This window comes from Rhinolophus ferrumequinum, chromosome 22 (assembly GCF_004115265.2).
Source record: "Rhinolophus ferrumequinum isolate MPI-CBG mRhiFer1 chromosome 22, mRhiFer1_v1.p, whole genome shotgun sequence".
NCBI lineage: Eukaryota > Metazoa > Chordata > Mammalia > Chiroptera > Rhinolophidae > Rhinolophus > Rhinolophus ferrumequinum.
Window position 1 is genome coordinate 12734581 of NC_046305.1, and position 12664 is coordinate 12747244.

Sequence of the window (12664 nt, forward strand, 5' to 3'; positions counted from 1 at the left end):
AAGTACATGTTTTATATATCACCCAGACTATAACACTTGATTTAATTGAGTAGCTTATAATGTTATTCAGGAAACATATGAAAAGTTCTTTACTCAGCTCTTATGCTTTCCCTTTTTCATCTTTCTGCCTCTTGAACTCTTTGTTTTAAAATCTTCCTCCTTATTTTGTAGACACTGCTCTCCTGTTCACTACTTCTTCTCTGTCTTTACGTCTCATCACTGGGCCTCTCTCAGTGTCTGTTTTCCCAACCTTCATCCCAAATTCCAGCTGTATATCTACAACCAGTTGGTCAGGTAACCGCACCTTTTTCAGTGCACTCTTTGATAGAGCATGCTCTGTTCTTTCTGTTTGTTTTGTTTGCTTTGTTTTCCTTGCTTTTTTTTTTTTCCTAGCAGTCTAGAGGCCTCTTGTCAAATGTCCCATAGGTTTTACCTTTTTGTTTCTACATTAATTTGCCTTGCTGATTGTTCAAGAAATGGAGTGACAGTTCTTATGCTTTTTATTAAGGGTTTGTTGGACGCATGGGTGCATTTTTGTTGATTAGCTACCACTACAGATCTAATATGAGCAACCCACCTTTTATTTAGCTGTGGCACCTACGTTTCAGGAGAGTTTAATAGTAGCTTTTTCACTCCTCAAATAACGTTCCATAAATCAGTAATTGTTCCCAACCCTTTGGGGCTAAGATATATTGCGCTATTTAATTTCAAAGGTGGGTTTCAATTGAGAAATTTAAGGCTTTCAGTACATCCTTTTACTCCAATAAATAATGTTTATATGCATAAGGCATCTGACTCTGGTGCTCAGTGTTCTCTCCATGGAAAATAGATTATCACCTGACATTGCATCTCTTATGTAATGGGTACCAAACTCACTATACCTGAAGCAAAACCAGACTGGATTTGAAAATAAGTCAGAAAGGGATATGAACTTGTTTTTGTTTGCTTGCTTGTTTGGGGGCTTTGGGGTTTGTTTTTTGTTGTTGTTTTGGTCTTTGTTGTTTTGGGTTTGTGTGTTTTCTGACCTGAGCCTTCACAATAAATTCCTTATATCTTCTGTTATGAAAAGAATCACCAATGATAAATAAATATATAAGTTAAGTATTATCAGTCATGGTTTCCAGATGTTCTGAAGACTTCTTTTTCTGAATTTACTATTTTTCCTTTGCTACTCTTACAACTACAAGTAAAACATAAATTCATTTTCTGAATAAGTTCACTCCTAAAAGCTTCTATTATCTCAAACTTTTCAGAGTAGTATGAATGCCCTTTTTAACGCAGCTTGTTGATAAGGTAATGAGTGACAGAGCTCCCAGTGATTCCTGCCTATGGATTCATTCTCTCACTGTGCTTCCTGGTATGACCACAGGTTTCTGACAAAGCGGGAGCAAAAACTAATGCAGCGGCGACAACATGCAGAAGAGCTACTAGAGTGGAAGCGACGTTTAGATGCAGAGGAAGCAGAAATTCGTCAAATGGAAAAACAAGCTTTGGCTGCCTGGGACAAAGAATTAATAAAACCTAAAACTCCTAAGAAAGAACTGGACGACCAGAGAACAGAACAGAAAGGTAATGAATACTAACTCTATTCAAACTGCAGCCTAATGTAACGAAAGATTTACTTCATCATTTTTAAAAATGTGAATGATTAAGGATGAAAAAGGTGATATATCTACAAATGCTACAGAAGTTGGAAAGTTAAGAGAATATTGTGAATAAGTTTATGTTAATGTACTTGAAAACTTAGAAGAAATGGGTAAAATTCCATGAAATGGAAATGGGTTATTGCATGCCCAACTGGAGTTTAACACATATTAAAAAATTGATAATATAGTGAATTACTTAAAGGAGAAAAATTACATGTCATCTCAATTGATTCAGAGAAGGTACTTGATAAAATCTAAAAAGCATTTGTAATAAAAAACATCTTAGATCAAAGTAGCAATAGAAAGCCAGATTCAGTGTCATAAAGATGTTAATTCTCCCTGAACTTATCTATACATTCAAGTTAGAAACCCAGTAAGATTTCTTCACAGTGTTTAAAAAGCTCATTTTCTTTGACAGTGATCAATAATGTTTATTGAGTACTTGCTATATGCATTAAGTACACTGCACTGGGTGCTTAAATTAGCACAAATGCTTACAACTTCAAGGAAGTGGTATTGGCCCTATTTTATAGATAAAGAAGCTGAAACACTGATCTTTTAAAAAAACAAAAAACAAAAACATGGAGGTAAGGAATAATCATATAACTAAGAAATGCCAAAGCTAAGATTTAAGCTAAGTCTTGTGTGACTCAAAATGCTAAGACGTCATTTCCGAGAGCAGATAGTTTTCCTTATGCTCTGTTTCTAGCAATAAAGTTTTCATCAATTTTCTTAGAAGACGCCTCTCAGCCTTACAGAATCTCTTCCCCTCTGCCTCCCTATGTAGTTAGTTGTATGTCCGACTGTGATGTAGAAGAAATATCAGGGCCACAGTATAGAGTTACAGACTATATTAGATCAGTCAGTGTCATGGGTTTCTAATTAACTCTAACTGGCTGGTCTGTATAGCACCTTAGTTTTGTTCCACCTCTTTGCCATAGTTAGATCTATAATATAAAAACTGTGTTCATATTTGTGATGAAATTACCTTATTGTGCTGCTTAATTTCTGTAATAAGCCATTTTAAAATTTATATGAACAACAAAACAAACAAAAGAACAAAACAAACAAATGAAGAAATAAAAACTCATAGACACAGACAATAGACAATAAAAACTCTGTTCACATTTGTGATGAAATTACCTTATTGTACTTCTTAATTGCTGTAATAAGCTATTTTAAAATTTATATGAACAACAAAAGAACAAAACAAACAAATGAAGAAATAAAAACTCATAGACACAGACAATAGTTTAGTGGTTTCCTGAGGGTCAGCGGGGAGGGGGTGGTAGATGAGGGTAAAGGAGATCAAATTTATGGTGATGGAAGGAGAACTGACTCTGGGTGGTGAAAACACAATGTGATATGTAGATGATGTATTACAGAATCGTACACCTAAAATCTATGTAACTTTACTAAACAGTTGTCACCCCAATAAACTTGAATTTAAAAAAACACAAACTTATCTGAAAGAGCAAAGGAGCAAAAAGCAAAGACACTCCTAAAGAAGAACCACAAAATGCAGGCACTTATTTAACCAGATACCAAGACTTCTAAAAGTATAATAATTTAAACAATATGATTTTTTGCACAGAGATAGACCAAGAAAAAGAACCATGCGTATTTCAAAACTTGACTTCCGACACAGGTAACTTTGCAGACTAGTGAAGAAAGGAGGGACTCTCCAATAAATTTTTGTGGGAGGAAAATAAATGAAGTTGGATCCCTACATGACAGTAAAAAAGGATTCATCTCTAGGGACAAAGAAAGGCTTAAATATGACAATTAAAACTAAAACTTCTAGAAGATAATATAGGAATAGTATTATGTCCAAGAAAAAGGCAAGATTTCTTTAACATGTTATGCAAAGCAAAAACCATTAAGGGGAAGATTGATAAATTTGTCTTCAGTAAATTAAGAATTTCTATTCATTAATACACCATAAAATAAAACAAGAGATTTGCAACACATCTGACTAACAGAGGAATAGTATCAAGAAAATGTAAGCTACACCTGTGAGTGAAAAATAAAATGACAACCATGTTTTACAATTAGGCAAAAGAGCAGACGCTTCACAAATAACTCCAAATGGTTAATAAACATATGTAAAGATGTTCAGCTTCTTTAGTATCAGGGCATAAAAACCATAAAGATGTACCATTGCATACCTGTATTTATTTCCTAGTTCTGCCATAATACATTACTACAAATTTGGTGGCTTAAAAAAAATGTACTCTATCACTTCTGGAGGCCAAAAGTACAAAAATCAAGGTGTTAGCAGGACTGTTGGTTCCAGGGGACAATTCTTTCATTCCTTCTCCCAGTTTCTGGTGGCTATGCTGCAGGCATTCCTTGTAACTCCAGTCTCCTTCACATCTGTCTTCTCCTCTTTTGTGTCACAAGGAAACTTGTCATTGGATTTGGCCTAACTGTATAATCCAGAATGATCTCATCACAAGATCCTTAATTACCTCTGCAAAGACCTGTTTTCCAAATAAGATTACATCCACAGGTTCTGGGGGTTAAGACAAAGACATATCTTTTGAGGATCCATCATTCAAGCCGTTTACAATACTCATCAAACCTGTTGGTATGTAGGTGGAACAAAGAACTGCTGTTCCACTTCCGGTTATGTACTGAAAAGGAATGAAAGCAAGTTCTCTAAGAGATATTTGTACACCCATGTTTATAGCATATTATTCACAAGAGCCAAAAATGAAAACAACCCAAGTGTCTATCAACAGATGAAGGGATAAATAAAATGTGGCACATACCTACAATGGACATGTGGACATGTGACAACCTGGATGAATCTTGAAGACATCATGCTAAGTGAAATAAACCAGTCTCAAAAGGACAAATATTGTACGATTCCACTTATATGAGGTGCCTTTCCAAATTCATGGAAACAGAAAAAGTAGAACCGTTGTTACAAGGGATTTGAGGGGGAATGGAGTGTTGCTATTGAAGAGTACAGAGTTTCAGTTTGGGAAGTGTGAAAGTTCTGGAGATGGATGGTGGGTGGTGATAGTTGCACACAAGTGTGAATGTGCTTAATTTCACTGACCTGTACACTTAAAAGTGGTTAAGATGGTAAATTTTACGTTATATGTATTTTGCCATAACTTAAAAAAATAAATTTAAAAAAGGGAATATACTAAAAGGTCTAGGAAGACACACGCAGTAACCATACTTGACTGCCACCGGCTCACCTCGGAGGTGTGGAAATTGGGCAGCTGGCACTGGTCGGGGATGAGTGTGTGCAATAATCACTTTGCATCTTTCTGTACTGTTTGAAGGTTGGTTGGTTGTTTACTACATTCTTGTACTACTTTTATAATTTAAAAAATAAGGGAAAAGGAAAAAAAATGAAGACTTCCCAAACGAAGTCTTCCACAGACAGCAGATTGAAGAAGCTTTGGTGGTTGTTATCTCAGAAGGTAGTGATACAGGTGACTTTCATTTTTTTTCTTTATACAATTTAACATTGTTTGAATTTTTTAAGTGAATGTATATGTTACTGTTATCAAACAAAAATATGTATGTTGAGGGGTATAAAGCAGAAAGGTAGAGGAGTCCTTTGTTGCTTACTACCTAAAAATGAAAACTTTTTCTAAACCATTTTAAGTTATAGCCATATTCTATCTTGGAATAGATGAATATTCTTGAGGAATTTTAGAATTCATTCATCCACTCTGGCTATACGTAACATATACAATATAAAAATATACCGTTTAAAGTTTTTAACTGAAGTGTTTTTAAACGTTAGGCCATCCTTGTTTATTATTAAAGTAAAATATTCTTTGGGATGTAGGTATTTCTTATGTTAAATAAATTTATTTTACAGACTTTAGGCTCAAAATCTTAAGTGATGTTTAGAATTGAGTATATCGAATGTTAGCAGTACTGATCCAAAATGGAATATAACCTAATTTTTGTGGGGCATTATGCTTGTAGAGACAAAGGAAAGCAGTGGATTATACAAGTATAATGTCAAGAATTTTCTGTTTAGTGTCAAACATATTTCTGTTCTCTTGGAAAGATCAGAGGCCACAATGGACAGAAAATTCCCGAGGCAAGACAGTGCTAGAAATTCTGAAGGTGCTAATTTAACAATTCATAGTGTATCTCCACTGATGCATGCAGTTCTAGTTCATTCATTTTTGTTGTTATATGGCATTTGATTTCTGTCTACACAAACACTTAGGTTGTCAGGCACCGGTGTTGCTGATTATATGTGACGGAGATCTGATCTCAGTTGTATCAGCTAAAATTCTTAGACTAACAGACTAGATAGTAAATGTGATTCAGTGATGGGATTAAAAACTGTATCCACGTACAAGTAGTGAAATTATGCTGAAAACAAATGTGAAGTGTAACAATTGAACACTTCCTTGACCAAGATTGAGTGCTTTTTCTTGTTTTTGTCCTCTTTCTAGAAATAGCGAGTGAAGCAGAATCTCCATTCCCTTCCTACTCGCATCCACACAGTGAAAGCTCTATTCCAGAAGAACTGGGCAGCCCTGCCGGTGAATATGTACCATCTGAGTCTGTCGTTCAGGAGCAGCCAGCAAGTCCAGACCATAGTGTACTTACTGAAGACATGGTTTTTTCACAAGAACTGGAATCTTCTACTTCTCCTAGTAAACGTGTAAGTTAATGTCTATTTATATCTTAAAGCTTTAGAAAAAAACCTGTCTGAAAGGTATATTATTTACATTTGTATTCTCGCTATTAGTGTCAGCACTGATTATCACCCATTCCTGTAACATACCGTATGTGACATTTGAATAGAAATAACACTTTTCATTGACTCCTAAAGATTTTTAAATACATGATTTTTAGCTTTAGTGGCATTTATAAAATTACATGCTTTATAGTCTGTCAAGAGGATAGGAACCGCTAAACTCTGATAAAGATAATAAGTGGGAACGTCATAAGTTTTTATTAAAATCTGTTTTGTCGTATAATGTATAGAAACAAGAGCTTAAACTATACCAGTGTGTCTTTTCTATAATTTAGTTAATTACTGCTCTACCGTGTTTCCCCGAAAGTAAGATCTAACCAGACCATCAGCTCTGATGCGTCTTTTGGAGCAAAACACGGTATAATTCATAATCAGAATAAAAGTAGGGTTTCATCTCTTTAAGGCAGATCTGAAGTGGTTATTAATTCTAAATTAGAATAATGGTCACTATTGGAATAAGAATGTTTTCCACATTGTCCTTAATGCTATTCTTCATAAGGAAAATCTATCTGGTAAAAATTTAAGCTAGAAACTTAACTGTTTTTCTTTTATAACTTGATTTTATAAAGTAATAAAGGAATTAACATAACAATATCAAATATCAAGTGAACATAAACATTGTTAAAGCCTCTCTATGTTTAAAAAAGTAATCTACTTAAATTCAGAATGGAATATCCTTGTTAAAGTCTTTATTTTTATTGTGGATGTGAAGAAAGCATTGCATTTCCCTATTGGAAAAGCGGTCAGATTCATGTGGGTTATAGCACCGAAAGATTTGGAGGAAAACCATTTTTTATTCAAGGAAGAGAGACTGTTCCATGTTATGTTGCAAAACATTTCAATGCTCTGTACGTGTACTTGAGTTTTTAGAGTATAAAAAGCTAATAATTAAATTATCATGTTAGTGATTTGCTGGTTATCATGTGATAATAGCCTTGTTATACAGATAATTTAGTTGTAGCATGATTCCTACCTTCCAAGAATTTACACCTAAAGTAGGGCCTTTTGACACAATCGTATTATTTTATTACTTCCTATAAATTGATTAGATTCTACCTAGCGTCATTATTGAGGTTCAGGATAGCATCATCTTATCAAATACTAAAAATTAGTTTCTGTCTCACAAGAAAATATATCAAGGAAATCGAAATGAGTGTATCTTAAAGTGGTTTTTATAATAAACACTGGTATTTATTGAGTGCTTACTTACCAAGTGCTAGGTAGTGTGCCATTTGCCGTATGTGGGTTGTCCTCACAACAATTCCATAGGTACTGTTTTAAGCCCCCCTCGAAGGCTAGGGAACTTGCCCGGGTCCCAGGGAGAGGAAGCAATGAAAACTAGGAATCAGATCAGGCCTTCTCACTTCTTGGTATCAGGGTAGAAATTATGTCCTTTGTAATAATCTCTTACGGGCAGCCTTCTTATGCTCTGTTTTCTTCCCTTTCTCCTTCCCTCTCTCCCTTCCTTCCTTCCGTAAAAGCAGTACATACTTAGTATTTATTTTAAAATTGTTTTTCAGTTTTATTGAGATATAATTGACATAGCACTGTAAGTTTAAGATGTAGGGCATAAAATGACACACATATTTTGAAATGAGTACTGCACTTAGTTAACATCCATCACCACATATAGTTACAAAAAATTTATTTCCTTATGATGAGAACTTTTAGGATCTTCCGTCTTAGCGCCTTTAAATATACTACCCAGCAATGTTAACTATAGTCATTATGCTGTACATTTATTACATCCCCAAGACTTACTTATCTTGTAACTGGAAGTTTGTACCTTGGACCACCTACACCCAGTTTCCCCCTCCCCGTCCCCCGCCTCTGGTAACCACAAATCTGATCTCGTTCTATGAATTTTATTTTTTATTCCATACATAAGTTTGATCGTATAATATTTGTCTTTCTCTCTCTGGCTTATTTCACTTAGCATAATTTCCTTAAGGTCTATCTATGTTGTCACAAATGATATATACCACATTTTCTTTATTCATTCGTCTGTTGAATACGATCCAGCATTTCCACTTTTGGGTACATATCCAAAGGAAACAAAATCACTATGTTGAAGAGATATCTGCACACACAATTTAGTATTTTTAAAATTAAAAAGAATAAGTGGGTAAATATCACTTATACCCACTTATAGTCACTCCTAGTTTATTACAAATATCTTCTAAAGCTTTTTTATAACTTTTCTGTACCTTTTAAAAGATTGAGGTCTTATCCTTTGTATCATTTGTAAAGTATTTTTTCACTTTTTATGTCAGAGTTATTTAAATTCTTTGTATATATTATCTTTTAACATCTCAAGTTTTAAATAGAATTTACAACTACATCACAGAACAGTTCCCATTTGGTTTTCTGTTTGAACAGTCACCTCCCAAAAGCTGCACATCTGTGTCAAAGCAGGAGTCCAGCAAAGGAAGCCATAGGACTGGAGGACAGTGTCGCCTGCCTGTCAAGTCCCATCAACACTGTTACAGTTGGTCAGATGAGTCACTGTCTATGACACAGTCAGGTAAGACTAATGAGGAGTTGTTTTACTTTGTGCTGGATTTGAATTTATCTTTAATAAGTTTGTCTAACCATATGCTGCTATGATGTTATCGTTTGTTGCACTTGTTAAGCCTTTTTTCTTGCCAAGATTAAACTGCATAATTCTTTGCTTTTCATTGATAATTAATTATATCCCTAATTACACGAAATATGACAAACTGTTATATTCTCTGGTGTTAATGGGCAGCCATTTATGCATCAGGCATTTGTAGAATTTTTTTCTGTCAGGCACTGCTGATGTGTTTCCATAACGCTTTGTGCTTCAATTTGTTGTATAAATTATAACCAAACTTTCCCCAGCAGATCTCCCCTACTAGAACATATAGACTCCTGGAAAGGAAAGTCTATGTTTTGTTAACAGTTGTAGCACCAGGACCTAACAGTACCTTGCCTTGCATATGGTAGGTATTTATGAGCTATTTCTTGAATGAATTAATGATAACCATGAGGAGAAACAGGAGGTGGTAGAGCAGGACAGCGTAAGTCTCCGTGGAGGAGAGGTAGAGACTAGATTGCAGATAGCAGTGGGGGCCCTGTCTCTTCTCCCGTGACCTCTGTCCTACTCCAGATCTCTGTAACACATTGTGTAATGCTTTATGAATGTAACACACTGTGTAATACTTTATGAAAGACGAGTTCAAAGAGTTGACCTTGAGAAGCACATTGGTTTACGTAGGATTCTGAGGAAAATCAGTACCATATTGAGTATATGACTTTTGAGCTCATTTTCACTTTTCTTTTGAGAGTAGGCATTTAGTAAAGAAAAAAGAAAAAAAAATTGTTTTGCGGGGGGGGGGTGTTTGATCCTGTTCTATACCTCTTTTGTTTTCAATGTTTCAAACAATAGTAAATAATGGGATTTTTCCCACACCCATATTTATAGATCTCCCTTAGTCTTTGAATAACTCAATAATATCTCAAAGAGTAGAAATACCATAATTTATTTAACCATTTCCCTAGTGGTGGTCAGATTTTCTCAAAATTTTACAAATAATACTGTAATAAACATCTTCATATATATTCTTGTTGAACATTTCAATAGGAATAAATTCTTAGAAATGGGATGACTGGGTCAAGCCAGTTGAAGAATGTTATCTATCATATGTATCTCGAAAATTATTAATATTATTATATATTTGCTTTCATGTACTCTAGCAAGAAGTTATCCAGTGAAGTGACGTGACAGTAGATATACAGTTGATACTTGGAAACAGGGATTCTTGGTTCTATTACTTACTGGTTACTTTTCTTCAAGTCTCTTTCCCATATTGGATAATCTTTTCCATCTGTAGCGATGAAATAATATCTTAAGCATCCTTACATGAGTTACACACCAAGGATTAATGATTATAAGATCCTGTTTTATCAGTAAGACATATTTAAGTAAGAATAGGTTTAAAAAAATAGCTCTGAGATTTCTAGACTATAGATGCCATCTACCTATTCATGATGATATCGTGATATGTAGTTTTTATGAAAGTGGCTAATTTTAATCTAATGGGAATATATAATACCTTTCTCACTTAAGTTATAGAGTTTGTTACCAATAAAATTGATATGGTCAGTATTACCAAATAATCAGAAACTTAATTTTTGATTGTTATTCTGTCCATCAGGTTATTCTGTCTTGACGTGTTTAAACAAACTGAAGTATCATTTACCTGCCACATTCCCTCTCCCCTACCTCCCATAACCCTGTAAGAGAAAATTCCATAAAGACAAAATGTTCATCTAGAGAGTTGCTTGGGTAAAAAAACAATTAGATGTTACTGATGATAAATACTATACGGTAATACTAGATTTGGACAGATATATAACATATTCCTATTCACTCACTCTCATAAACTTTTATTTAGTCTCTAGTTACTCTTCATTTGTACACTTTTGGTTTCTTTAGTATTTAAAAATACAAACATTTCCCAAGGTCTTTTATCTAAAAAACTCCAAGTTTCTCATCAACTACTACTAAATTTTCACAACTATAGATGATAAAGATATTTTTATTAGAAAAATCACTGCTAGCATGTGCAGTTTTTAAAGTGTATTAATTTAAATTCTTTTTTGAGGAAAGTTGACTAAGTCTGTGGGTTTCCTGTAAAATTTTATAGGAAATTAAAATGGTCTCCTATTAAATTTTATCAAAGTAAAACCTCAAGTTTCGGAAGCACATAAAGCTTATCAAGCTAAAAGAATAGTTTTAGAAGATCAAAGGTATGGTTTTATAGTTCATTTTAGAAAGATTATAATTTTTAGCTCAGTCTGCAGTCCTACCCGCAATAATTGTACTAGAATCATTAATTGAATCGCTAAAACCTATCATTAAGGGTTCAGAACCTTTGAATCCTGAAACTAATTATTTTCTTCAGAAATTAAAAGAAAGCATGAGGGTGATATTTAGTGGCTCTCCCCTCACCACCACCTTTTTCAGTTTTAAACTAAAAAATACGTTACCTAAAGTACTGCTGCATAAAAATGTTTGTTTTATGTGAGTATTAATACTGCCATCATTTATTGAGCTTTTATAGTATTCCAGGTACTGTGCTGCATGCTTTACATACCTTATTTAATCTTCAACTCAATTCTAGAAATCGGTAAGGGTCAAACACCATAGCAGTTACCAGCAGTAGATCCAAAGCTAAAAATCACCTTTGTTACTTCATTTAATGAGTGTTGATCAGTAAGTACTAGGTTTATCCATGCTAAGGGCTGAGTATGATGCCACTACTGGTATCAAATGGGTGTAACTTCCCTGGTATACCTGATGCCAGTGACATAGAAATGACCTGAACTTAGATTTCATTATTTCAAATCCATATATTTGGATCACACAAGAAAAAAATGACTATAATCATTTTGCATTTAAATAAATTGGTAACTAGTTCTTATGCAATTTAATCTGAAGTACCTGAAAAAAACCCTGGTTATTTATGATGTAATGTTGTAGTGTATATACTAGTCTTCCGATTTGTACACAATAGTATTTCTATTGTAAGGTTATTAAATGTCTCATTCAACACTATTGTTTGGAAATGACATCATTGTGTGGTTCAAGGAGGAGGTGTAAAGAACAGTTTTATTCTGTGTAATTTCCATGTGTGGTGATATAAGCAGTGTCTTTAAATACCTATTTTCATAGCATGTATGTGACACTTATTAATAATGAAATGTCATTTTCATGATTTTGCTGTGACTAGACATCTACTTTGTGTGTATGTGTGCATATATGTGTATGAACTCCTGGAAAGAAAAGAAGATTTAACTAGCTTCCTTTCAGTTATTTTAAATATTTTAAGAGCTTCCAAAGAAAGGTTACAGCAGAGTATCTTTCTTTATGAGTTCTCTCTCCTTTTATGTGGTATTAATACATCAGCTGATGACCCACAATCAGTTTAAAATGGAAGCATTTCAATTTTATTTTAATATGACTTTAAAACGATTAAATGATCTATTAGTGACTAAGGGAAAGGACAGTTAAATATGATTATCTTATCACTAGGAAATAATTTCTTACAGAACGTCCAAATTTCGCTAGCCGAAAAGGTTTTCCACTTTCATCTGCTTATCTTAACCAAGACAGGGTACCTTGAAATTTATTTGCAGTTTCAAATAGTACTCTGAGAAAGTGAAAATAAACAGGACCATCCCCACCAAAAAAATAGAGGGGAAAGGAGGGATGCAAATCACTAATAACATTTTTCTCAGAAGCTCA

At 34.0% G+C, this 12664-nt stretch overlaps 1 protein-coding gene across 9 annotated transcripts in view; it reads left to right on the forward strand.

Annotated features, from left to right (window-relative positions):
• Positions 1 to 12664, forward strand: part of CEP350 (centrosomal protein 350) — a 110358-nt gene that overhangs the window by 75931 nt on the left and 21763 nt on the right. For 4 of the 9 annotated variants that reach the window (XM_033092148.1, XM_033092150.1, XM_033092154.1 and 1 more), the window contains exons 29-33: positions 172 to 294; positions 1370 to 1569; positions 5000 to 5098; positions 6086 to 6297; positions 8773 to 8917. In XM_033092148.1, coding sequence (XP_032948039.1) covers positions 172 to 294; positions 1370 to 1569; positions 5000 to 5098; positions 6086 to 6297; positions 8773 to 8917 — 779 coding nt within the window. The remainder of the gene's footprint in view (positions 1 to 171; positions 295 to 1369; positions 1570 to 4999; positions 5099 to 6085; positions 6298 to 8772; positions 8918 to 12664) is intronic. The other 5 variants (XM_033092151.1, XM_033092152.1, XM_033092155.1 and 2 more) reach the window with 3 other exon arrangements.